At 42.4% G+C, this 27,912-nt stretch overlaps 1 protein-coding gene across 1 annotated transcript in view; it reads left to right on the top strand.

The window, feature by feature from the left end:
* ephb3a (eph receptor B3a) overlaps positions 1 to 27,645 on the top strand; it is a 30,525-nt gene extending 2,880 nt beyond the window's left edge. Inside the window, exons 2-15 of the mRNA XM_038718441.1 lie at positions 3,815 to 3,879; positions 6,088 to 6,760; positions 8,870 to 9,025; positions 11,529 to 11,864; positions 12,585 to 12,709; positions 14,705 to 14,861; positions 15,063 to 15,171; positions 15,473 to 15,525; positions 16,923 to 17,045; positions 17,771 to 18,018; positions 21,128 to 21,343; positions 21,604 to 21,753; positions 23,381 to 23,574; positions 25,911 to 27,645. Coding sequence (XP_038574369.1) covers positions 3,815 to 3,879; positions 6,088 to 6,760; positions 8,870 to 9,025; positions 11,529 to 11,864; positions 12,585 to 12,709; positions 14,705 to 14,861; positions 15,063 to 15,171; positions 15,473 to 15,525; positions 16,923 to 17,045; positions 17,771 to 18,018; positions 21,128 to 21,343; positions 21,604 to 21,753; positions 23,381 to 23,574; positions 25,911 to 26,022 — 2,717 coding nt within the window. The 3' untranslated portion in view covers positions 26,023 to 27,645. The remainder of the gene's footprint in view (positions 1 to 3,814; positions 3,880 to 6,087; positions 6,761 to 8,869; positions 9,026 to 11,528; positions 11,865 to 12,584; positions 12,710 to 14,704; positions 14,862 to 15,062; positions 15,172 to 15,472; positions 15,526 to 16,922; positions 17,046 to 17,770; positions 18,019 to 21,127; positions 21,344 to 21,603; positions 21,754 to 23,380; positions 23,575 to 25,910) is intronic.
* The last annotated feature ends 267 nt before the right edge of the window (positions 27,646 to 27,912 follow it).

Genomic DNA, 27,912 nt, shown 5'->3' with positions numbered 1-27,912 from the left:
GAGAGTTGTTGGCGACCAATAACCTTTTTCATACAGAAATTTTTAGTGTTTTAGAGCAACACATGGAGCTTGGACTCAGACGTTAAGCTTTGGGATCATGCCCTAACGATAGCTAATGATAGTTTTTGTAAAGTTTCCATGATTCTTTAAAATCTCTGTAGAGAAAGTCTTCTGCTTTTCCACAGTGAGGTCAAAGGTCAGGGTCAGATACAAAATAGAACCTGTAGAGCTGCCAGGGATTCAGTATTTTGCTTGAGAATGCTTGAGTAAGGGGAAATCCGGCTCACACGGGGGCATGAACTTGGCTTTTTTTATAGATGTAGGATGGGCAACCTGCTGCCCCTTCATGCACATTGTGTGAGGTGAGGCCTGTGGTTAGCTGAGGCTGAGCAATTCTGTCTCTGTTGCCTCTGGGCACTGAGAGAGAAGAGGGAAGGGGTGACGCACCGGATCAGCCACCCAAGGGACAGGCTGGATCAGCAGCATGTAGTCCAGGGGTATTCACTCAGCTGTGTGCCACACAGGACTGAGTGTAGCCAAGCAGAGACAACAGCCGCTGATTTCACTGATTAGTTCCTCCTCTCTGCCTCCACTCATGCTAATCAGTAAAACAACCTTGTTCACAATCGTATATATCTGGGCTCACAACTGAAGTTATTAGCTGCTGTCACTCATGTCCTTACACACACAAGTACAGAAGAGCGAGAGTGCTTTTATAAATGAGTAGCAGGACTTGCTTTTGTATTTAAAGTCAATAAATGTACATTTGCTGTGTGCATAAATATATCTTAATAAATAATATGCAGAGGTAAATGTGATTGTCTTTGTCAACAAAGATGAGGGCAAGCACTTATTTCTTTTTAAATTTAGGAATACATTTCTTAAAACACTGTTACAGTCTCTGCACATAAAAGAATTCTGGTTAAGGCCACAAGTCACATGATTAACTAATGCATGATTCCTGTTGCTCACCATTAAGAAATTAGCAAGTGACTCTGAGTTCATGTTGATTAGTTAGTGCTTAATGGATCATCACTTAATGATTGTTAATTCAAATGTACATCATACACTAATTTATATTCCACCAAATGAACTGGAATCCAAAAAGAGGGCTTTTCAGAGCCACACATTTCATCAGCTTAAAAACAGAACTGTCCCTGTTCTCAGAGAAATGTAAAGATGTTTACATCAATATGCAAACATCTATATGTTGCCGCATGACCCGATGGTAACTGATGATCCATTAAGCATTAACTAATCACATTAACTCACAGCGGCTTGATCAATTCTTAAATCATAATGAATCCAGCTTTTGGGAATGTTCGCTTTCTTGTCAAAAGTCAGATGAGAAGATTGATGCCACTCGCATTTCTGTCAGCTAAATATTAAGCTAGAGTTAGCAGTCAGCTAACTTAGCTTAGCATGATGGCAAGTTAGTCTTGCTTGGTCCAAAAGTAACAAAAACCACCTGTAGTTTGACGTAACCCTCCCGCCCCATAAATGGCCATTCGTTGATTTTATTAGCTAGCCAGGCAAGCTGTTTCCCACTGCCTCCAGTCAAGTGCTAGCTCCATTATTTACCCTACAGACATGCGAGTGGTAGCAATCATCTCATCTAACTGCAAGAAAGCGAATAAGCGTATTTCCCAAAATGTTAAACCTTTTGTAAGATAAGACAAGATATAACTTTATTAATCTTTCTTTTATTAAAATTTTGGTCGACATAGCAGCACAAAGGAATATAAAAGAATAGATGCAGTATTGTAGAACATTCAACGTAGATGTATAAATATATATATACTTAAAGCACACTATAAGTGATCGATATACAATTAACACTCTGCGTATTAACATACTATTTACACTATACAATCAATAATAATTATTTACAACCATTTACAACCAGATAAATGTCGGACATATAATCAGGAAAATACGTCAGTTGGGTGCTGTGGTTTTGTGGAGCCTAATGGCTGACGGCACAAATGAGCCTCCAAAGCGCTTTGAGGCTCGTGGCTGGATGAGTCTGTGGCTGAAGGTGCTCCTGAGCTGCCTCAGCTCAGCATAGAGAGGATGAGAGTGGTTGTCCATGATGGTTTTCAGCTTCCCTCCCATCCTCTTCTCAGTCACTCTCTGAACACTGTCCAGTTCCATCCCCACCACCGAGCTGGCTTTCCTCCTTTGTACCCTTATTATAAAGTATTACTCATTTCTTTCTCAGCTTCTGACCAGGTGGGCTGTGATCTGTCAAACGTGAAGTTACTTTGAAGGGGAAAATAATTCTTCTCTACATTTCAAATGTAGTTTATCACTGCACATCAAATACCAGTTGTCAACTCTTGTCAGCTAGTTTCTATTAACACACAGCCAACCTAATTTGCATAGAAACAAAGAGCTAGGACGTCTCACTACTTGCTTTTTGTTTTAACTGCAGCGTAAACGTGACCACATGAAGCTCTAAAATGAGAGAAAACTGTGTTCAGTTCTAGCATGATCTTTTTGCAGTCTTTTCGGTTACAATGAAAACACTCTCTTGACTCTCCATGGCACACAGTTGAACACCACAGATAGTAATCTATCCTGTTGGATGTAGCAATCACTATTCATTATCTCTCATCCTCTGAAAAGAAGAAAAGCCATTGTGGTTTCTCTAATGAACACGCCGCACAGACTGTAAACACTGCCCATATCTCTAGCTCAGCAGCTACAGATGGACCAGAGATCTATTCACTCAATCAAACTTCTATTATTGACACACAAAAGCCAAGGACTGTACTGTAACTGCACCGTCTTCTGTCTTCGAAACAGCAAAACATAAACCAACACATATACACGATTATTACTATTATACCACCAACATTATGGTACCAGAACAAAGCAGTGTTCCTCGCAAAGAGTGCTGCTGTTGTTCTACACAGGACATGTTATTTGTTTACCCTCTCACTCCCTCCTTATCAACGACTTGTGAGCAAATGGTGCACAGCAGGCGCCGTGTCATTGAGTCTCCATGAAGAAAGTGTAATTGTTTCAATAGTTATGTGTTAACGACAACAGAACAGTGGGAGTCAGCGCGGCCACAGCTGCATATTAACCCAGAGAGGGGTTGCTTCTTCTGAGGTGCGATGAACTCGCTGGACCACCTTTCAGGTGACAAGTGATTGACAGCCAGACAACAATGCTCATTGATCCTGCTGTTTACCCTCTGCCTCTCCTCTGATTGTCTTCCCAGCTCTCACCTCCTTGCAAAGTCATAAACATGCAAGGTGAAGAAAAAAACTGCTCCGATCACCTGTTAACTCAGATTTGACAAATCTTAGTCGAGAGGCGACACACTTACACCGTCGAGTGTTCTGGCCGAAATAATCCCCTCAAATGTGATACATTAAATTTCCCTGTGCCTATATGACCTCCCTCAACCGGTGCTAGTTAATGGAATATTTCCCACTGAAGGCATCTTGGAGGATGCTTCGTTCTTAGTTTCACAAATGAATATTGAAAGGAGTGCATTTGCGTGTGCCAAACACAGAGAGAGAGAAAGCCTTAATTAGGCTGCATCACAGATATGCTGTTATTGTCAGTGCTTTCAAAAATTGAGTGCATGTGGGTGCAAGTCATGAAAGACAGGGAGAGGAAGTTTTACCTGCATCCTTTGTCAAGCAGAGGGAACGTCTGTGTGTGTGTGTGTGTGTGTGTGTGTGTGTGTGCTCCTTAATGCTGTGCAACAATTTGGTTTTTCCTCCACACACCACTTAATTCAGGTTTGTTAACCCTCCTCCTGCTCTTTGGGTTTTTTTTGTTTGTTTGTTTGTTGCAGAAACCCTTATGGACAGTCGGTGGGCAACCACAGAGCTGGCCTGGACCACGTTCCCAGAGAGTGGGGTGAGTTAGTGTGTGTGCATGTGTGTAGTTTGTTTTGTGTTCCCCTTTTTTCTTAACAACATTTGTTCCATTTGCTTGTTAATAGAGCCCACTCTGCCTTGAAAAGCACACCACCTACTGTTTTATATCTTTGTTTTTGCACTGTATGTTTGCTTTCTTGGATACTAAAAGGCAAATGAGAAACACACTGATTGACATTGTGTGGAAGAAATTAAGGCTTTCAGTATTTAGAAAATGTTGAAAACTTGACCAACAAATATAGCCCTTTAAATAAACAAATGAGCAAACACGCAGATACAGTACACAAACCAAATCCCCACAGTGTGTAAGGACTATTAGGTAGGCTCTACCTTGCAGGTCTCCACAGGATAGAGAGCCTGATAATTGAAAGCATGTGTCTGTGTCTTTTATAATATATACCCAAGAGCACATTACAGGCAGAAATTAAGGTTTTCAGTTGATACCCCCTATAGGAATTGTGAGAAAATAAAACAACATGAATTTGACCCCAGGGCTAACAGCCTGACAGACCTCCCCCACTCCTGGCCAGTGTAATTTGTCTTCGCTACGTGAGCGCAAAGTCAGTCAATGGAAAATGGTGAGTTTCCATGGAAACGATCTTCGGCAGCCCTCCTCCTTCCTTTCCCTACAAGGGAATGTCCTAGTATCCATGAAGTCATATGTCACGACTGGCGAAGCAGCCCCTCTCCTCACACCTGACAACCCCATACGTTCGGGGGCCGGCAATTATCATATTTGTCAGGTAGTGCATCAACGTGTTGCTGGTGATTTATGACGATCTAATGCTGACTCTTGGGCTTATCGTTTGGGAATAAATTGCACAGGAGCTCAGAGACATGAGATGAGTTATGCATTATTTTCATCCAGTTGAAATAATCAATTTCTGGGAAGCTCATTTGTTATGGAAACGAAGCATTCTGTCCAAGGGGGAATTAGGAAAAAATCTAAAAATATTGACTCCTCGCAAGGTTGTTTCCTAATGGACAAAATTTATTGACCACTGCAGCCATTTATCATAGCCTGTAATGTTAGTTACAATTAGTATTATTCAAAGACCAGTATTAACAACATTTACGCTATACATTGACATACTGATTTTTCTGATTTTCTCTACATTTTCTCAAGTCCTATTAGTGCTTAAATGATTACTTTCAAAGTTACATGATAAAAAAAGACATCAGTCCACCTGTTATATTAACCACAAAAGCAAATATCTGCTCTCAGCCTATATGTGTAGGCACGGGGGGAAGAAAAAAAATATTATAACATATTCTGCATAACCTGAAGTGCTCCGGAGTGCTGCCACAGTGCAATCACACTGACAGCGTTGCATTTAGATGGCCATTTTAATAAATAACTCACTGTTTGCATTATAGATATCAGTGGAAAGTTTTCATTTACAATGTACAGTTTTATGCCCCCATCTCTCAAGAAAAATGTATGTTATAGAAAGCAAATCTCCTCTTGAGGCTATTTCAATTGCACTGCAGCAGTTATAGATATGAACATTGCTTCCTATAAGTGTCTGCTGCTTATTTAAAATCCACTGTAGGTAGATTCTGATAAGATCTAACTAACACATTTGCGATGATCTTAGCTGTAAAACATCCCTCTTTTTCCAAACCGCCAACCCATAATCAGCATCAGAACTGTTAGGCAAATAGGCATAATGCGTGAAATGTGTTTTAATGGGGAAATGTATTCTATTAATAGTCCGTAGTGATTGGAATTTTCTGAATGATTCATGCAATTAGAAGCATTTTAGCTGCAAATGATTCCTCACAGGCCACACGTACACAGCACGCTGTGGGAATGTGTGTGTTAGCGTGCATGTGTTGCATTTTTGTCTTCTGTTCAGATGTCAGTTGCTGTTTTGAATGCCCTCTATGCTAGAATGGTTTGCATTAGGATACACTGCATTTAACATTACTCAATATTAATTAACAACATATTGGATAAATGAGGTTCCACTGTTGCTAAGTTGTTGCTGAATGAGAAAAAGAACTGTTGTTGTATTAAGAGAAAGCATTAGAGGTTAATTAAATTTAGTCCCATTTAATTTCAAACCTATTCCACTCTTCTCCACGTCTTCATCAGTCATCCATAGTGCTCACAGTATGTTGTTTCATCCAGATTCCCTGCTGTCATCTCTTCCTTTGTCACAGTGTCTCTTTGTTGTTTCCACAGTGGGAGGAAGTTAGCGGCTACGACGACTCCATGAGCCCAATCAGAACCTACCAGGTGTGTAATGTTCGACAGCCCAACCAGAACAACTGGCTCAGGACGGACTTTATCCCCCGCAAGGGCGTGCTGCGTGTCTACGTTGAGCTCAAGTTCTCTGTGCGTGACTGTGCCAGCATCCCCAACATCCCCGGCTCCTGCAAGGAGACCTTTAATCTGTTTTACTACGAGTCAGAGGGGGACACAGCGACAGACACCAGCCCTCTGTGGAGGGAGAACCCGTATGTGAAGGTGGATACTATCGCTCCAGATGAGAGTTTTTCTCTGCTTGAGGCGGGCAGGATCAACACAAAAGTGCGCAGCTTTGGACCCCTCTCCAGAGCAGGCTTCTACCTGGCGTTCCAGGACCTGGGCGCCTGTATGTCTCTCATCTCAGTCAGGGTGTTCTTCAAGAAGTGCTCCACCACTATTGCAAATTTTGCCGTTTTCCCTGAGACTGCTACAGGGGCAGAAGCCACCTCCTTAGTGATCGCACCAGGGGCCTGTGTGACCAACGCTATGGAGGTGTCCGTCCCTCTGAAGCTGTACTGCAATGGGGACGGCGAGTGGATGGTTCCTGTGGGCTCGTGCACCTGCGTCGCTGGCTTTGAACCTTCTGCAGACGGCACTCAGTGCCAGGGTATGTGTATTTAACAGAGATTTGGACTTTTGTTTAACCAAACCTCCTTTATAAGCTCAGTGCAAGTCACCTCAGTCTGTGCCCTCTTTGCTGCATTTATTGTGTGGCTCCTGAAAGGGGGTGAAGGAGGGTGGAGGAGAGTATGAATTAATGAGGTGTTGCAGAGAGGAGCAGCATACAAATATTGTGAGAGCAGGACGGGAGGGAGAGAAAGATAGTGGGAAGGCACGAAATAGAAAGCCAGAGAGGAAAATGCAGATAATAGAAGAGAAAGGCATTGAAAGTCCTGAGGCGAGAGATATTAACAGAAAAGGGGGAGATAGTGTGAGTTAAAAGGTGTGAATTGCCCAAGATGGGCAAGAACAGCAGCCAAAAGGAGAAGAATGAAAAGGGAGGGAGGCTGCAGGAAGTCAAGGACAGACAAGCGAAGCTTCCTCTCACCTGGGCGTGAGAAATTGTGTCTAACATGCACTGGGGAGCTCATTCGTTGCCATTTGGCGGCTCAAGGTTAAAAGCTTGCCGCCAATGCCTGATAAAAAGCTCTCCAGGGCTTCGGCAAGCGGTTGCGATGAGGAAGTGTAATTTCCTCCTCGGCCTCCCGTTACTTAATCTACAGCCGGCCACACTCATTAACACCATTCAGACCAACGTGAGCCAACACTGCCACGCTAACATTAATCACTCAGACATTTCATTTCTTACCTCAGTCTCGCCGCTCGCTGGCAGCCAAACGCAGCGTGAGATGGAGAGAAGGCAAAGGAGAGGTGGAAAGAAGAGGAGAGGGGGGACAGCAAAGGGGGAAAAGGGAAAAATTAGTGTATCAAAAAGAGGAGATACACGGTGCCCTCCGAAGAGGTTTATGGATTGAAGCAAGACAGTGGAGTGATTCAGCACCCTCTTGAAAAGAAGCAGGGAAAACAACAAACAAAAGAAAATGATGATGCACTGTGTAATAGAAGAAAAATAAATCAGATCAGAGAGTGTAGAGCCTAAAGGTCTCTGTGAATTATGAGAGAGAGAAAGAAAAAAAGTACATTTTCATCTTATCTTCTTTTGCTGCTTTTTATTGCACACTTTTAGAGCCACAACGCAGGGGCCATTAGCTGCGCTGATTTTCCTGAAAGTGCCATTGTTGGGAATTAGGGAGGAACTTGAGTTCAAACTGAAAGACCACTTAGCCTAACTAGTTAATCTCTCTCTCTCTCTCTCTCTCTCTCTCTCTCTCTCTCACTGGCTGGGTTTTATGAGCCCTCACACTGACAGGACAGATGTTTGCCAGAGACCCCACTTTTACACCACCAGTTAGGAATGTGGCAAACAGTAAAACGTGGGGCTCTGGAGGCTGATATATCCAGACCTTTTGCTGCTAATCCCCTTTATCTGAATCCTTCTTTAGTCTGGGCTTATGCTGGTTTATCCTTAAGACTCGGTATCAGCCAACCTTCAGAGTGACACTTTGGAATTCAAATTAATCGCTTGGACACATGGTCTAAGATTACCATACTTTGTATATTTTTCTAATAACTCTCCACTGCTAATTTACGTCTACTTCTGATGTCCCTTCATTTGAATTGATTTATTGGCTTGTTATGGAGCTGTTCTGCATGCATGTGTAGGCCTTGTTTGTATTCAGTGAGGTGGTTTGGAGAGCTAAGGACCAAACAGACACTGATTGATGGGTTTAGGATTGGGTGTATCCCTTTTCTCAGAAGCATTCTCCATCCCTGTTTGTCTGACAACAGCAATCTCCTGTCAGTAGTCTATATTCATCTTTATCCTCCTTTTTTCTCCTCTTCAACATGAAACGTAGCTGTCATCCCGACTCTCTTTTTGGGGAGATTAATGTCACCTAGTAGAGAGTAGAGAGAGTGAAAATGAAAGAGAAGATTCAAATATATAGATAAGACCTAATGCTTAAGTGTTCACCATTTCTCACATACATATCAGCATTTTCTTCATATATTGAACGTTTCAGGTTCTTCACAGGTACAATCTTTGTTCTGTGACAGATGTGACAGCCGCTTGCCTGGTAGATGAAGTGACAGCACAGCGCGTATTTGTTTTTTCTTGTTCTGTACTTTTATTTTCTCTCCTGCGCCTCTAATGCAGCTTGCATCCGGGGGACCTTCAAATCCAAATTTGGGGAGGGATCCTGTTCTCCCTGCCCGCCCAACAGTCGCACCAGTGCACGAGGAGCCAATATCTGTCCCTGCCAGAATGGTTTCTACCGGGCTGACAGCGACCCCCCTGACTCTGACTGCACCAGTAAGTTATCCTCCACTGCACAGACAAAAAAATGCTGAGTCTCTTTAGAAAAGTCAGAAGAGTAGAGGTAACATATGGTAAAATATCAGTGCCAGGTTGCAACTGAAATAAACATATCCTTGGTATTGGTTTGTTTTGATTTGTGTATCACTAATTTGGCAGAAATTGTAATTAACGAAAAGAAGAAATTTAAAGCGGCTATCATTTATTTTTTTATAGTAACAAATCAAATGTCAATGTGAAAGGGCTTGCTCACAGTGATGAACTACAAAGAATTATCACCAGAATCTGCGGCTCACCTTTTAGGGCTTATGGCTTATAGTGAGCTATAGTGAGTTTCAACTCATTGTTTATCTGCCCGGCCCCAACTTCACTCTGACTGCTCTCACAGTGTCACTTTCAGCCGTAGTGGGCAGCTGTTTTCAGATTTAATAAAAAACTCTGGAAACGCACTGTACACAACCTTCTCAGCAGCTCAGTAACTAGCTGGTGAAAACAGTGAAGCATTTAGCAGCAAGATATTTCCCTCAGGAGCTGGTAGACGCCAACAACAGAGCTCAAAGAGAGTGAATATTGACTTACATTCACCAGGTGGCCAGAAAGACGACTCCAAATGAGTGACAGTGTTGCTCCATGACTGCTGGATGTGTAAATAAGCAGCTGTTTGCAAACAAGTTCACCTCATGAAATTAAAATGTGATGATATCCCAGTGTTGTAACCACTACTAGTTCCCGCTGCCCCCAAGTGGCCAAAAAATAAATAAATATTGCAGGTTTAAATTTTGTTTATTTTTCCGCTGGTGACAGCAGCTCCAGGGGCCACGAATGTTTGGTCACAACTCGTGATGTTGCTACTGTCATTGGATTAGAGCAAACTCTAATGGGTGTGGGCCGGCGCTAAAAATAGCACTCATGATTTGAGCTCCCACTTTCCAAGTGGAAGCTAGTTAGCCTAGCTTTCTAGCTCCCACTTAAACTTGTGTGTTAAGTGGACAGTAAGCTGTGTGGGCTGTACAAGGTCAGAAGCTTCAACAATGGTTTTATCCTTGTTTTAAAAAATGTAAAGGAAAATCTGCGGAGAACTGAAAAAATTCGGTTTGACTTTTAAAATTACAAATCAGTAATCAAGTCAGTATTTTTCTCCTACCTAGTCTGGTCTGGTGCTGACCGCAGCATCCATGCTTGTTCTCCATGGACAGACCTCTGAGAGAAGTCCCAGCAGTCGTGCTGATGGAGAGTGACATGTGCTGCCTTGACCGTGTAAAGTCACCCCCCAGGGGCCTTTCGCTGTGTTAAATGACACACACTGCCCGCAACTGTCTTCCCCAGATCCTTGTCACAGGAACACTGTGGACATTGACCAGCGCACACAGACAGGCGGGCAGGGACACAAGCACCACCTCCGACTAAACACGCAAACGCACGCAAACACACAGGCCTGACAGTTCTGTCCCTGCGGTCTGTTAGAGCTTGTGCCAGGCAGCCTGTGCTTTGTGTTGGAAGTGGTGTGTTGCACAAGAGAGGCTCAGCCAGTCAATGGCCGGCAGCTTGGGCTCAGCGTGTGTTTTAGACGGGTGTCCAATTAGAAGAGCCTCCACTCTGAACTGTGTCCGCCTAATTAGAAAGGACGGGGCGAGTGAAACGCAGCTCAGGGCAAGCTGAACTCAGAGGACAGGCAGTTTTGGCCGATGAGAGCTGATGGCCTGAGAGCCTTCCCTTCTCCTCGCTCTCTCTCTGCTTTGAGACAGGTTAGACTTTCTGCTGTGGGAAGCTTAGAAGGAGAGCCCTGCTCTTCTTTCTCTGCAAAAGGATGAAAAGCAAGTTCGCTGAACCAATCTTGGTTCCTTCCCTTTGCGGTTATCATACTTTATCCAGGTTTCAAACAGTCTTAACTCAAAATGGAGCACTGCTTATTGAAACGTGGCGGCCTTGGGTTATACTGATACAAGAACATGAATTTCTATCAAGAGTGGATTAGCCAGGTTCCACATGCACCAAGAGGGGTTTTGCATAGGAATGGACGTTGATTACAGTGTAGAGCTGTATAGGATTGTGTTTTCCATGAAGGAATATTACTTAGTCATGAATAGTGGTTTTCTGCTTGTGCGTGACAAGTTGTATTTATCCTCCTGTTTCTGAATAGGCCTATGTTGATTTATTTATTCGCTGCAGGAACGATTTCCCCCCTGTTGTTATGTTTTTATATGTTTCCATGCCCTTTGCTCCATCCTAAGGATTTGTTTGTGGTATGTAAAGCAGTCTAACACATTTATTTCTGCAAAAGGGTTTTATCAAAAGAATAGGATCGCACTCTTTGCCTATTTCTTTACATGAAATACTCTCTTTTGTTGCCTTCTTACAGCGATAGATTAAAACATTTCTTCTTTCACCACTGAGGGAGGATAATGTAAGCACTGTATAGGGAACATGACTAAAGCCTCAGTTGTGTGTATTCCTGCCTGCCCACCTTCTTAAACACCTACGTGTGTGTGTGTTTGTGCAGCGATCCCCTCAGCGCCTCGCAACGTTATATCCAGCGTGAACGAGACCTCGCTGTCCTTGGAGTGGGACGAGCCCGAGGACACGGGCGGGAGGAGCGACCTCGTCTATAACGTGGTGTGTAAGAAATGCCTGCGAGACCGGAGCCCCTGCACACGCTGTGACGACAACGTGGACATTGCTCCTCGCAGGCTGGGGCTGAGGCAGAGGAAGGTAGTGGTGAGGAATCTGCAGGCTCACACCCGCTACAGCTTCGAGGTGCAGGCTGTCAACGGGGTTTCTGGGAAGAACCCTGCCTCACCCAGCTACTCCACAGTCAACATCACCACCAACCAAGCCGGTTAGTAGATCCGTCAATGACAATGGATGTGTCCACAAACCAAGTTAATTCATAGCCCAGCTCCGATCAATACTACTTAACATCACGTTGAAACAGACCGTTCAGTGGATCCCACGTTCAGTCACTGTCAGTGAGTATCTTAATGAGCATGTGGTATCTGGAGGAGTATTAACACCAACAAGTAAACATTGGTGAACAAGCTCAGTGTTCAACAATGGTGAATGATTGCAGCTTTAAACACTCAGCTAGAGCGCTGCTTTTCTGAGGGAGATAAAATGTTAAGTGTACTTTATATCTCCACTGTCAGCATTCAGCACGCTGTCAACCAGGCGTCTGACGTTACATCACTTACAATGTCACCTTTCAACATCCCCACTTAATATTTGCAGCGTCATCATCAACCAAACTGCTTAGCACCTTTCACAGACTGTAATTACTCTCCCAGTTAACCTGCACTTAATCCACCTTACTGCAGTTTATGGACCCAAGACAATGACTGTCAATTGAGTCACTTTCAGGCCTCACAAATCAATAAACTGCAGAACAGTGAAGGTGAAACAGGTGCTGTTTTTTCTTAAACCGTTCAGGTTGAAGTATTTTGAATAATAATTATCTTACTGTGAGAAAATCTTGGAAGCTCAGATCTTAAAGTGATGATCGCCTTTACCTTAGACCTTAAAGTGTCATGTAAACCGTGTCCCCTCTGATGTCCAACCGCAGCACCTTCAGCAGTCCCCACCGTCCATCTGATGCGCTCCACCTCAGACACTCTCAGCCTGTCGTGGCTGCCCCCTGAGAAACCCAATGGGGTCATCCTCGACTATGAGATTAAATACCATGAGAGGGTAAGCACTAACTTTTTAGCCATTGGCTTAATGTAGGTCACATTGCAGGCCTTATTACCTCTGAAAATGTACTTTTCCAGCCTGGTACATGTATTTTTATGGATGCTGAAAAACATTGAAATGTAATGTGTGTGTGTGTGTGTGTGTGTGTGTGTGTGTGTGTGTGTGTGTGTGTGTGTCAGCGGGGATTGTTAGAGTCTAGAAATGTCTATTGTTGGAGATTATGGGCCAGTTAGACTCAGCACCTGGTGATTAAATGCTGTGTCATTGGTATTGATCAATTTCCCCGTAAAGCCCTGCAGCTATAATATGGCCATTTTAGAACCTAGACCCTTATCTGGTGTTCAGACTGAAAACAACACTGCTTTAAAAGAATGCAAGGGTCTGCAGTGGTTCTAGTAAAGCCAGTTTTAGTAAAATGTCCTTTTTTCTGAAGGAACAGACACAGAAACGCTGTAGAGCATTTCTAATACTATTTGGACGATGGTGTAAGGCTCTTACAGCAACATCTTGTTAACTTCAACATCATCTCCCCATCTTTTAAACCTCCATCTTGACAATTGTGAGATAAATGGTAGAAATTTCCCTGCTTAAGAACACAAAGTAATTTACCAGTAAGGTGCATTTAGGTATATTTTATTAGCCAGGTCAGTGCTTTGCTTCTACTTTTCCCTGGACAGTTCAAGTTTAGATGTTCAATACACGCACAAACAAATCTTTAACACAAAATCCCTAAGTTGAACTGACTGCTGACCAAATAGCACCTTGTTGGATTAGAGCTACAGTCTTTGCTGACTGAAAGAACCACTCAGTTTAACTGTGATATATGTTATGTTACATCTTTGTTCAAAGCTTGTTAAATTAACAAATTAGTCAGTCACTATAAATCTTTGAACTGAATTTGAATTAGAAAAGTAATTAATAATTGTCATTTCTAGAGGGGGCTGCATTTTTTCTTGCAGTGCTAATGTAAGCCTGAACACAGTCTTAAACTTAGACTTTATAACTTGCTAAACAGTGAGCACTTCTGCTAAAATTAACAATTACAGGATCAGGGTAAATCCTAAAATGTAGTGCAACAGTAGCACCAGAGATGTGCTCAGACATTTGCCATATTTAGAAGAATTGTTCAGATGTTTACCAGTTCAGTCACATTAGATCAATGGTTTCTTCCAGAAATGAAAATTAGAAATGATACAATTTAATGGAATCCAAACAGATTTCCAATATGTATATTTTTTAGGCCAATATGATACAAATTTTAGGGAACAAATGTGTCCTTCATTTATTTTATCAAAAGGACAATGGATCATAGATGTTTGTTTCTGGCTGCCAGCATTAACTACCTAGCCTTCATTTTTTCAATATCCCAGGAACACTAAGCAGTTGAAAAGTTGTCTACTTCTGCTTTACCTCTGAAAACTTCAAATCTAGTCATTGAGAAATAAAGCAAGTCCGTCTTTGTGTCAAACTTCCTACATCTACCGTGAGAAATATGATTAGCAAATCAAAAACTTGTGATTCGCCAACTTAAGTTGGCTAACATTAGCCACCATAAGCCACTCATGAGAAGAAGACGTAATGTTGGATATAATGTCTATATAAATAAGTAAAAGGTGTGTTTTAGTGTTCATGAATTTTTTAGTTTTAGTTTTTAAACTGTAACCACTGTAGCCATAAGTGATAAAATGAAATGTAACAGTAGCAAGAAGAAACAGTCATAAAGTCAGCAAACTTACTCTTTCACTTCACTAGCTAAATTTAGCCATAAGTTATGGATCATACTAGACTAAGACAAACCTTTGCAGCAAACCCTTTAAAATGTCAATTGTATTGAATTTATTCAACTTTTAATTCATTAGATGACCATTGTGTTAGTTTGTCTTTAAAAGGTTACATAGTATTGCTTTTTAATGCTGAGGACCAAAAGATTGAATCCTCACCAACAGGAAACAATTGTTACTGCTGCTTTAATGGTCCTTTGTTGCACTTCAGGGCCAGGCGATGTCCCACACCGTCACGTCCCAGCACAGCTCAGCCAAGGTGGAAGGGCTGAGAGCCGCCACGCCCTACGTGGTGCAGGTCAGAGCTCGCACTGTTGCTGGATACGGACGCTACAGCAACCCCATGGACTTCAGCACCAGCCTTCACAGTAAGGAAAACCTCTCTCCTGCTTCTGTTTTTGATGATTTGCTGCTACAGTTTTCTTAATGAGGGTTCAAGCTTAGAAGTTGTTATTGCCTTAATTAGCAGTCATCACACTTGCAGTACAGGTCACCCTTTAATCTCTTAAGTACTGTAGTTTGTCTGCTGTTATTTATTTGTTTGCGTCTGTGTGTGTTGTGTGGTCCAGGTGACCCTCAGAAGTCGGTGCAGGACCAGCTGCCTCTCATCATCGGCTCGGCCTCTGCAGGTCTGGTGGTCATTGTTGCCTTGGTGGTTATCGCTGTTGTCTGCCTTAAGTAAGTGTTTGATTTTTATTACTGACAGCCTGAACTGCATGTTTCATTTTGTTAGTTAGACATGGAACAAAGAGGCTCATTAAATTTTAAAATGCTTTCAAATGGTGGATAGGCTACTTACTCTTAAGCTTCAGAAAAGGAGCACTGGAAGAAAATAAAGCTGCTCTTTTCTCGTTTCTTGCTTGGCAGTCTGTGGTTTCATCTGATACTCGAGTTAGATATTAGTTTCATTCGCTGTACCTGGAAAGGGTCAAGAATGATTATGTGAATGTGACTTTGTTTATGTGCTGCTTGTTTACAGGAAGCAGCGCAGCGGCTCAGAGCTGGAGTACACTGAGAAACTGCAGCAATACAGTAAGTTTATGTGTTCAGCTTGTGGTCATTTGGTCATGCCAGTACAGTTAACCATCTGATTCAATCAATTATCCAATCACCTGAGTGAGGCACAGAACCATTTCCCTACTTGCCCAGAGGACCATGTTGTCTGCCTGAGTTACTCCATGGTCCATTTTTTCAGTTTATCAATGAGCAATGTACATTTACATTACATACAATTTACATTACATACAAAGCTACATTTCATTTAGCTGACGCTTTTATGCAAAGTGACTTACAATTGCTATATATGTCTGGATGAACTAGGGGATAAATGTCTTGCTCACAGGCAATGGGTCACAGTTGGGGATTGAACCTGGGTCTCTTACACCAAAGGCATAGTCTTATCCATTGCGCCATCACCACCCCATCAAAAATAGACAATGTACTGTAGACCTGAGCAATCAATCACAATTTATTGTTCATCAACTTTATGTGGAATCAGATGCGGCTGATGTGATAAATTGTATATAATATAATAATGTGTTTAGGTATTCCAAATTCTGTTACAATCAAAAAAATGTTTTGGGAAATATGCTTTTTTGCTTTCTTGCTGTGAGAAGATCGATACCACACTCATATCTGTCCATTAAATGTGAAGCTAAATCCACGAGACGGTTAGCTTAGCTTAGCTTAGCATCTGCATCAAGTTATGTCTTCTTTGTTTAATTCAGAGGTTTTCTGGAGGGCACCAAACTGTTTCAGGAGAGGCCCAGTGAATGGTAGTGAAAAAATATTAATATTTATATTATTGACCTGGTTAAAGAGAGTTCAGAGATAAAGTAGTTTTTGCAAAGTTATTAAATTCCAAAACTTAATTTACATAAATTATAAATACATAATTGTTTAGTTATGTCAAACAGCAATACTAGGCTGTCTTGGCTCAATTATTGAATGTATATGGAACCAAATAACATAATCGTGATCCCATAGCCATCCAGGAATTGAGCAAAACTAACTACCCTTTGTCAAAGGGGAGGCAGAAAGTCTCAGAATTTGAAAACACCTGGTTTAAATCATTGTGATCATGAAATAGTGCAGCTTGTAACCGCCCATAAAAACAATAAAAACACGCATTGCTATTTATACTTTCGTTCAGAATAAACAAATGAGATAAAACAAGTAAATTAGTGAGCTTTTTGCTAGCTGTTTCCTTAAGCTTCCAGGCTATGCTATGATTATGCTAAGCAAAGCTAACAACTTCCTGGCTGTAGCTTCATAAAGACATAAGAGAGGTATCGATCTTCGTATGTAAATATCAGCAGGAAAGTGATTAAACTAATTTTTTATTTTCATACATCAATGAAATTGATTTCAGCTATATTACCCAGGGGGTATGACTAAATGCAGACTTTTCTGTGACTTCTCCCTCTCAGTTTCTCCAGGGGTCAAAGTGTACATCGACCCTTTCACCTACGAGGACCCCAACGATGCTGTCCACGAGTTTGCCAAAGAGATAGACATCTCCTGCGTGAAAATAGAAGAGGTCATCGGTGCAGGTAAACTACGCCGTTGTTTTTGTCCAAGAGGACAGATAATAATTCAGGTTTATTAATCATTTATTGTAACAGGAGTGTGCCATCAAGCCCCGAGGTCTGTAGGAGAGTCCTCTCTGAGAGAAAAGGGTTAGGATTCAGAGTGTGCATGAGAGCTGCGGATGAAAGTGAAAATCTTCTCTGTAGCTCTTCTCCCTCTAGTCTGTTTTTTTTTCTTCTCTCCAGCGGCATGATGTATCCTAACTTCACCTCAAATGACAGTCTGCTCCGGCTCGTTCAACGTTCCTCCCTCCCTGTCTTTTCTCTCTTTCTTTCTTCCTCTCGCTTTCTCTCTCCCTTGTAAACACTTTTACTCAGAAACCAAATGCAAAACCCCCAAGTTCCTCGCCCGTCCTCTTTCTCCTTTCACCGCTCCAAGGTTGCACACTCGATCGATACCAGTCACTCCCTCTCTCCCCAACATCTTTGACCCTTGACCTCCCGTCCTTTCCTCTACTCTTTTCAGATCCTCTCCCACAGTTGAAGCCGACTTCCCAAGTCTTTCAAATCAGCTCCTTCACTCCCGAATCCGACCAGTAACGTTCCCTCTCCCTGCACATTCCCCCACTTCCTCTTTTCCTCCACCTCTCCTCTTCTTTCCTCTGCCCACTCAACCACTCTCCCCCATCACCCTCACCTCCTCTTCCCCTTACCCCCTCCTCCCCCCACCTTGTCACCTCTCAATCCAGGTGAATTCGGTGAGGTGTGCCGCGGACGTCTCAAGCAACCCAGTCGCAGGGAGATGGTTGTGGCGATTAAGACGCTGAAAGCTGGCTACACCGAGCGCCAGAGGCGGGACTTCCTAGCCGAGGCCTCGATCATGGGCCAGTTCGACCACCCCAACGTGATCCGGCTTGAGGGCGTCCTGACGCGGAGCTGCCCCGTCCTCATCATCACCGAATTCATGGAGAACGGAGCGCTCGATTCCTTCCTCAGGGTAAGCTTGGCGGGAGGTGTGTGCTGCAACACCTCTGACAGGCAAGATTGCTTTCTGTTTATATCAAAACGGAGAGGAACACACACACACAGACATTCATTCACGACACCTCTGGGTTATCGAAATGTTTTACTCTCTGTTAAACACCCCGAGGCGCCCGCTTGCTGACTGATAGAGATTAAATGTGCAATATAACGCCTGGAGACAGGCATAGTGTCTCTGCTTGACGTGACTGACTGATGCTGACAGGCTTTCCAATGCTCAAACTCCTGGTGGAAAACTGTCACACAGCAGACCTTTGGATACGTTTGCTTCAGTGTATTAGAGACTCTTTGTACGGTTACAGAATACATTACCGTTCAGAGTTTTCCGTTCAGACCACCACCACCTACACAAAATGCTGAACAAAGGCAGGATGAGAAATGAGGTGTCACACAGTACATTTCCAGCTGCGTGGGGGCTATTACATGTCATTTACATTCAGTAAAATGTGTTTTCTCGCACGGCTGCACTTTGAAGAAGTCTCCTTACTGTAACTGTTAGGCTGGATGAGGCTACTTAATGCCTCTGGTGAATCAGTGCCATGCTGCTGGTCTTAAAAGCAGTTTATCTCCAAGCAATGTACAGCAAATGGTTGCATAGATGATAAGAAATGTTGGGTAGCGCTATCAATGATGCTGATGAGCATTGACATTGACCAGCTTGTTTTGATATCTTGTTGCTTTAGTGGAGTTAATGCCATATAACTGCATGAGTTCGGGCCCAGTAATTGGGGACCTTTGTTGCATATCCACCTATAATACCGTAGCAAATTATAAAATAATTTGTTAATATTACGTTATTATTGTTAGGAATATAAATTAGGAATGTTTTTCTGAAATATTCTTAAATATATAAAACTTATAAATAATATTTATGACTGCTCAAATGTTAAATGTGCAGCCTTACAAGAACAAAATTGAGAGTTAAGTAAGTGAATATTAGATTAAAGAAGTAAATGATCTGGACAAGCTATTCAATGCTGAATATTGGTACTTAACTGCTATTAATGGTCTTTGCTACAAACACATTTTGATCTGTACCAAAAAGTACTTCCAATTGATACAAAGTCCAGTCATTTAGTGAAAGTCAACAATGATTTGATTATTGTCAATTAGATTAGATTGTTTTTGCTACTACTAGCTTCAGAAAATGTGTGAATTTGCTGCTTTTCTCAGTTATTTTTTTTAATCATTGCAAACTGAATGTCTTTGGGTTTTGTATTGTTGCCCAGACAAAGAAAGCAATCTGAAATAGCTGCAACAAATTTTCATTATCGATGAATCTGCCAATTATGTTCTCAAATAATAATTAATCATTTTTGTTGATGCGGACAAGTCAGAAGGGAAAAACAGCCCAAGGTGACATCTTCAAATTGCTTGTTTTGTCCAACTGACATATTTACTATCATATAAGTCAGGAAATGCTCATATCTGAGAAGCTGAAAGCAGCAAATATTTGGCAGTTCCTCTTGAAAAGTGCCTTAATCAATTATCAGATAATTGCCGATTAATTTGTCTGCTGGAAACATCTCCGTAGGCTCTTGGACATGTTATGGACACTTTTCACTATTTTCCTGACATTTTATAGACCAGACAATTAATCTGTTATTAAAAAAAGAAATGGACAGAATAATCGATAATGAAAACAATCATTAGTTGCGGCCCTACATCTGAGAGTCCATCCTGAGCCTCTTCCCTCCTTCTCGCCCACTCCTCTCGGTCAGCTGTCCGACAAATAACACAAAAAACTCGCCAGCCCGTGCTGTCCTCACCCCCGCTCTCCCGCCAGTGTCACACTGTCTGTGAGTCAGAGGAACTCTGAGTTCTGCTCTAATAAGGAGAATGTAGAGTTAACTCACACGCAACATGCACAAACTGTTCATGTGTGTCACACACATGAGACTTCGTACTGCAGCTCCCTGAAGACACAGAGACACGTTATGTAGAAACATCGCAGATATGAAGGAAGAACACACACACACACACGTATACATACACGCCACCGTGGCTTTGAAGGCCTGCTATGAATCATGGGTGTTTACACATCCATCCATCCCGGCTTGTTTTGCTGTCAGACTGCATCGGAGTGTGCAGACTACAAAGCAGAATGTTTATGGTTTTGTCATGTCACGTCTTGTGTTATTTGCTTACCCATTGTGAATCAAAGAAGGGATTGATTATGTCGAAGATTGTTTTTTTCCCTCCTTATATTCAATATTCAGGTCATGAAAGAAAACCTCACAGCGTCGTTTCAGCTTCTTTCTTTTTTTCTCATTTTATACCAGTTAATTGTGTATTGATATTCCATTGATTGGTTTTGAATTCACACACATCAGGTTTCATGAGCCTTCATGGGTTGGAGTGCTGATTTATTATGGTTTTGAGTTTATCCCACTGTGTCACGCTTCATAAACGTGGAGAATTGTAAATTAAACCCTGAAAGCCCTAATCTCAGATTTGTTTCATGCTTCTCAAATGTTAACATAAAAGGGCCAAATTCTGTATATCAGGAACTTTCAAATGAGGAAAATAAGCTTTGAGCAACAAGCCATTGAGTTAACGGGCCCATTTTCGCTTTAATGTTCAGGAGCAAAAAATAAAAATAAAATGCAAACAAAGCTTTGTGTTAACAGCCGTGCAGTGCCTGTACATGCAACTAGTTTGTGTCAGTTGGAGAAGAATACCAGCAGTTGTCTGTTTTGATTTTAACCTTGCAGCTCCCTTTTTGTGCTTTTGTGTGTGGAGTCAATATTGAGCCTTAATGGGTTTAGTACTACAGTAAAGAGTATAATTAATCAGCTAATTGGACAGCATGCATGAAAAGGTCAGCTGCCACTGACTGTCAGGAGCAGCCGTGAAGCATTATGACAGATGTCATGTTTATGTGGCCTCAGTGACTGATTGGCTGTCTCTGGTGCTTTCTCCTCCTCCTTATCTCCTATACTCTTCCCTATTGCCTCTCCACATTTCAACGCATCCTTTTTTTTCTCATTCTCATTTTTCATTCCTTCACCTTCCACCTTGTTCATTAACCGCCTCCCCCTCTATCCCTGGCTGTGTTTTTGTAGCTGAATGACGGCCGCTTCACGATGACACAGCTGGTCGGGATGCTGCGTGGTATCGCTGCGGGGATGAAGTACCTGTCCGACATGAACTATGTTCACCGAGACCTCGCCGCCCGGAATATCCTGGTCAACAGCAACTTGGTCTGCAAGGTCTCTGACTTTGGCCTGTCACGCTTTCTGGACGACACTTCCGCTGACCCGACTTACACAAGCTCCCTGGTCAGTATCGTGTGTGTGCGTGTGTGTGCGCTAATTCCACTGTGTTTGTAGACACTGCATGTTTAATTGAGCTCGCTAATTTTATCCCCTTCAGTTGTTTCACATGTGCATATGGATGCATGTGTGACTGTTCATGTGTGCCAATATTTGCGTCTGTGAAATTTGCATTAGCTTCTGCCTGTGTGTTGTTATAGGACTGAAGTGTCTCCCAGGGTGTTGATCCCATCCCCCTCTTTGTGTGTGTGTGTTTGTGTGAGCAGGGAGGGAAGATTCCAATCCGGTGGACGGCGCCAGAGGCCATTGCCTTCAGGAAGTTCACTTCTGCCAGTGATGTGTGGAGTTACGGCATTGTCATGTGGGAGGTGGTGTCCTATGGAGAGCGGCCATACTGGGACATGAGCAACCAGGATGTGAGTTGGCTCGATGGTCTCCTGTTACGAACACATATCCATAGAACAAATGCACATGCAGGGAGTTTCATGTCTAAGTTTGGGTCCGGCTGAGAGTTTCTCTGAGCTGTTGTGGCTTTGATTTCCGGCGTGACATGTTGGACCTGGGCCTGTTCTGCTGCCTTTATCTCCTCATTGCAGATGCCGGTGCAGCTGTGTGCCCATGTTCTAGTTTTTACCACCTTATTTACAGCCCTAGCCTGCCCACCCTCCACAAATCCATACTGCAAAGCCTCCCTGCTCACACACACACAAAGGCATACTCAGGGAAAGGCTTCGTTTTTTTCCCCGTTACCTGGAGGCTATCTGCACTGCACAGACACCGTAACTACAGCAGTGAGCTCGCAGGAAAGAAAAAGAAATCTCTTGGTTCCTCCTTCCTGAACAAAGTACTGAAGCAATGTGTACACCTCCACTTTATTCTCTGAGGAATATCTGCTCTGCATTGTGCTTCAGAAAGAGAGTTGTAACGCTGATAGCAATAAAGCAAAAAAAGGAGCCGTAATGAAATATGCCAGTAATGTATGTATAACTTTCATAACAAAACCCACATGCAGTAATGAAAGCATCAAAGTGGAGGCCCTCTATTGTTCCCGATAGCCTTTGTGCCACAGTCATCGCTCAATAAGCAACAGAGTCAACAAATGCGAGGTATAAACAGAGGTGCTCGCCTGCTAGAAGCACGACATAAAAATCAAAGGACAAGCAGCAGGAGAAGAGGAGTAAAGCAGAAATGTTTTATTGTTCCCAAATGGCAACAATTTTTTATTGTTGTGGGGAGTTAAAACCCATACAGAGCTTATGGAGGAAAACGCAGTTGCTAGGCAAAATCAAATCAATGAGCGAACGTTTTCATCCTCCACTTATTGTCTCTCCTGTCAATCACCCCAGTTTTTGAAGTGACAACTTTTGAGAAGACTTGAGAATATTGTTTTTATAGTTTTGTAAAGATAGTGACAGCCTGAGCCGAGAAACTGTCTAATGTAGGACATAATACAGTAACTGGGGATTATTCTTCAACCACGCTAACAAAGGCCAAACAGAATGAGGATAAAACAAACGAGTCAGAGCCAAATGTTTACACTTTTTGTAGAAGAACCACATGAAATTTACTTAAATCCTTATGTGCGAGATCTTCTAGGTCGATGTTCTGCACAGTAAATGTGATGCTAGCAGCATGGCTCTGTGGATGGCAATGTCGACCACTTTAGTTCAGAGTGAAATATATTGACAACTTCTGGATGGACTGCAATTTATTGAAGGTTTTTAAAATAACTTTGGTGATTCCTTAACTTTTTCGCTTGCGATACCATCAGGTCAAAATGTTAATTTGTCCAATTCTGTGGTCTATAAACAAAAAACTGCATAACTAATAACATTCCCATCAGCCTTAGCTGTACTATGTGTTTAGTGCTAATTGGAAATGTTAGCATGCCAACAGGCTAAACTAAGATGATGAACACGGTAAACATCAGCATGTTAGCATTGCCATTGTGAGCATTTCTTAGTATTTTGATGTTAACATTTAGCTCAAGGCCCCGATGTGCCCAAGTGCAGCCTCAAGGAGATTGATTTCCTGTCCCCCCAGGTGATGACGGCGGTAGAGCAGGACTACCGGCTGCCCCCGCCCATGGACTGCCCCATGGTGCTGCACCAGCTCATGCTTGAGTGCTGGATGAAGGAGAGAAACCTGAGGCCCAAGTTCTCCCGCATCGTCAGCACCCTGGACAAGCTGCTCCGCAACGCCGCCAGCCTCAAGGTGGTGACCAGCACCTACTCAGGGTGAGTCCATATGCAGAAATAGAGAAGTGTTAAATCAAAGACCAGTATTAAAAGTAATTTTCTTACACACTTTTCTTAATTAAAGATTCATGTTATAGATTAGATTACATTAGATTAGAAAACCTTATTAATCCCCAATGGGGAAACTTAATTGCCACCAGTTCACATAACACACATACAATCAGAAAGGACAACCAGTATGTACACACAGGACATTGTAGTCGTATGGCTGAGGATTGTTCGCTAACTAACACTTCTTACATTGAAGTGAATGGAGGGAAGTTTCAACATGGATGGAAAGTGTCTGCTTTTGGAAATGTGTGATGTGTGCTTTGAGATTTAGAACTTGCTGAATGTACTTTCTAAATAGCTGCAACATGCAGCTCTGTTTAAAAGGACCATTGTGAAGAAGCTCAGCAACAACAACAACCAGTTTACAGTAAATGTAGAAGCTCATAGTAGAAATGTTATGATATTCGATAACACATTTGCAGGTCTCTCATTATGAAGTCTGTAATGTTGGCTGTGTTGGTGCAGTTTTGACGTGCTGTTGGCTGACATGGCAGTTTCTGTGGCAGACCTTTGTTGAAAATATATCCATTATTTTTTCTTGGGTTTTCATATAAGAACAGAATGCTTTTGAGGTTTTTCTACAATAAAGGGCTGATGCAATTCTCTCTCTTTCACCTTGTGTGAAATTGTCCCCTTCATTGTATATGACGGCTGGGAAGCGCAGGACGAAGACTCCTCCTGGTGCAGACAAGCAGCGTCGAGCCTCTGGGTACTTGGAATAAGATGTCAGTAAAAAAAAATGGCTTGTCGAAAGAGTGGCACAACATGGTTCATGTTGTTGGAATTGTTTTATGCTTTTGGGTTGATTTGGGAGGATATTTCTTTCAGCTGAAGGGTTTTACTGCCAGACAGACGTCTGCCTCTTTTTCTTTGACACTTCTCTTGGAAGTGTATTTGTTGACTTATTCAGAGGTAGCTGTCCTCACATTGACGAGTTGTTTGTCAACTTTCTTTTGAGTGCAGTGACTCCAAATGTTCCAGCCATTTTTACTGACGTGCTTGTTCTGAATTTTGTTAGTCTGGCAACCAGTCAACAGTGTGATTACAGCTGCTTTAGATGCTGGATCCTCAGCTCTGTAGTGATGTATAATGAATCAAGCGCACATCCTCAACTGTGTGGCTCTGACTATGCAATGGTTTCCTGTTTCCGTCACACTAAAGGCAGAATTCATACATGCAGTATCCAGTTCTTGTGCTGGCTCCTTGGCTCACAGTTTCACTCTAACACTGAGCCCCAAGGGCGATTTCTATGCCAAGATTTGGGCTCAGTGAAGCTAATTGTGTGTGGAAATGTAATGGCTGACCTCGGTTTAATTCCCCCTATACTTGGCTGGATGCTGGAATGTAGGTGATAGGACAGACAGCAAGCCAGAGCTGCTGACGCGGAAAAGCAGGAGGTGATGAAGTGTGAGTAATAAGGGAGATTGAGGAGAAGCTAAAAGAGAGGAATGTGTTTAATTAGGTTGCTAATGAGCTTTTTAATGCATCAGGGGAGGGTGCACCCAATGCTGTGATGGGCGAATAGGAAAGGGAAGTGTGTGTTATGATGCCTGTGTGTGTGTGTGTTTGTGCATGTTATGCTATGTGTCTCTGTGTGCAGATGACATGCCAATGATTAATTTATGGCCTCATCTGTATGCAACAGCAAGAGAGATAGACGGAGAAGGAGCTGGAGAAAGAGGAGGAGAAAGAAAGGGATCATGTTGTCAGAGCATGATTTAGAGAGTGTCCCTCGTCTTTGCGTGTGCGGCAGCGAACCCTCGCTCCTGCTCACCTGCCATTGGCTGCTCAACAATGTTGGTGCAGATAACGGAGGGAGAGAGAGGATATGAGATGCAGCACTATCTGTAGAGTATCTTCAGCCACCAGGGCCTTAAAAACAAGGACACTGGCCGAGGAACAAAGGACACTCGGAGACTGCAGCGCTTTTCTTCCCCAAGATAGCTGAGGAATATGTTGAACTTTTATTAAAACTGGAAATGTGATGAAAAGATCTGGCTTGGCATTTGAGTTGGATTATCACAGAGGAAGCTCGAGATCAGCAGATTTGAGCATGTTCTCATCATGGTGCTATATTTTTTATTGTTTATCACCATGAGGTCGTAGGAGTATGTACTATGCAGAATTTAGTTACACTGACACTAAGATGGATTAGACCTTTATCCACCTTCAATGAGAGCACTTAGTGGAGTAATAACGAACTGTGTCTTCTGTTTAAAGTGGCTGTGAACCTGCTGCTGACCTGTGTGGCTTTGTTTTGGCAGGGACCTGCTGCGGCTCGGAGGGACGCTGCCGGGACATAACAGGAAGAGTCCGGACAGCAGTCAGGAAATCGTTCGGCAACAGATGAGCCAAACTCTCCCCATAAGAGTGTGAGCCGCTGCAAACCGGAGGATACAGATTAAATAAAAACTACCTAGAAACTCTGACCTGAAGAGCCTGATGTAAAATAAAAAGAAGCTCCGGCTGCAGAGAAAGAAAGAGGACCGTTTTGGAGACTTGGATCTCAATTTGGAGAAGAATTTCAAGAGAACTTTCCATTACAGTGTGCGTGTGCGTGTGTGTGCGTTCATTACTTGACACTTGTGGATTTGTGACTGTTGACATAAAGCCAAACTTGCTATTGCCCCCTCTCAGGTTGTGTTTGCATGTCTGCATGTGTTTTCTGCTGGTTGGGAATCAGTCTTTCCCTCTCTTCACCCTCAGACCGGAGAGCTCACACAGATGATAGGACTCAGTGTCTAGATGATTCAACAGTGCCAAGATAAAGCAAACAACTGCTTCAAACTAACTCTTACGAATGCTCCACATCTGTAGACCTTCCACCCAATCAATGTTATTTTTTTCTCCTTTTTACCCAACCAACTCTCGTCTTATTTCTTATTTAGCTTTTTTTGGAAACAACAAAAAAACAACAACATACTTTTCATCAGCTTCCTCTTAAATACTGTCTTCCACATGTACTGGGAGACATACGTGTTACAAATCTGTACAAATCATCCAAGTCTTCACACGCGTCTCTCTGTCAGAGGGGAGATGTAACTGACACTGTGCGGGACACGTCATGTGCATGCCAAAGTGGAAACTTCTTCATGAGAAAAGTACAAATAAGTTCCACATTAACTGTTGCTTTGGTGGCATTTGGCTGTGTGGACTTTAACGTCCATGTATTTTTAACCTTATTTGGTTCATATACGCATTGTTTTGAATGCTAAGTTATTATCTATTACAGCAAAGAGGTGTTTCTTGTGTTTTTTTTACAAGCACCGGGGCTTAACTTTTTTATTACAATGCTTGTTTTTTCACACATTATCAAACCAGACAGACATGAATGAGTGAATGAAGAAGGAAAAGTTCTGCTCAGACAGAATAATTACCTTTAAAAACACAGAGGAGACTGTCTCCAGATCACTGTTAGGCTTTTTTTTTATTTTTTATGAAAAGCGCCCGTGGTAGTACTGTGCTGTATATTTTACTTTGGCAAATGTGTTGCAGATCAGTGGGAATTAAAAAGGTCAGTATCCAGATGATAGCTTTGTGACCTTAATATACTGACCTACAAACATTGACGTAGAACAAATCACGCATTGGTTCATTTCTCCTGACATGTGTTTTCTTCAGCACTCCAGCTGTCAGCGCAGTTCCTATCTAAAAACAACTGCCTGTATATAATACTATACTTTCTATTAGACCAGTCAGCTCAGCATTTACAACTATCTGACCTGACTTTGGCCTCTCTATGACCCTCGTTTATATGCTTGTTTGTTTATTGTTGAGGAGCAAACAAAAGGAAAAATTGCATTTTAATGGTCATTACATATCTGAAACTATATGTCACATTGAAAGAAGAAAATGTGCGTCTGTTAGGGCAGACTTTTTCCTGTGCAATTAAAGGTGTATTAGATTGTAAAAAAAAAAAGCCAGAAAACTAGAACAAAAATAAGCATTTCTCTTTCAGTATTTTTACGATAATCATATGCAAATAAATTATTAAACGGATCTCTGGTATTCTCTTTGATTTCTCGTTGGGTTCACCAGGCTGAAGTTCCAGGTCTCCTCTTATCTGTCCGAGGGATGAAAAGAGGGAATAGCAAGTGTGTTTTACCTCCTCAGTCGGAATATCACAGCAGCTTTGGATGGACTCATTAAGATTTAAGGTTAATCAAAGGCCGGTGCGCGTGGCTCGCCAATTAGCGAGACCACAGGACTATTCTGGGGATTTCAGTCTCTGTTGCTGCTGGAGAGGCTTCTAGGAGGCAAAGTTAA

The sequence above is a fragment of the Micropterus salmoides genome, unplaced genomic scaffold (genome assembly GCF_014851395.1).
Source record: "Micropterus salmoides isolate LMB-PRFRI ecotype aquatic unplaced genomic scaffold, ASM1485139v1 Ms_hic_scaffold_14, whole genome shotgun sequence".
In the NCBI taxonomy this organism is placed as follows: Eukaryota; Metazoa; Chordata; class Actinopteri; order Centrarchiformes; family Centrarchidae; genus Micropterus; species Micropterus salmoides.
This window is presented reverse-complemented; position numbering and strand designations above follow the sequence as displayed.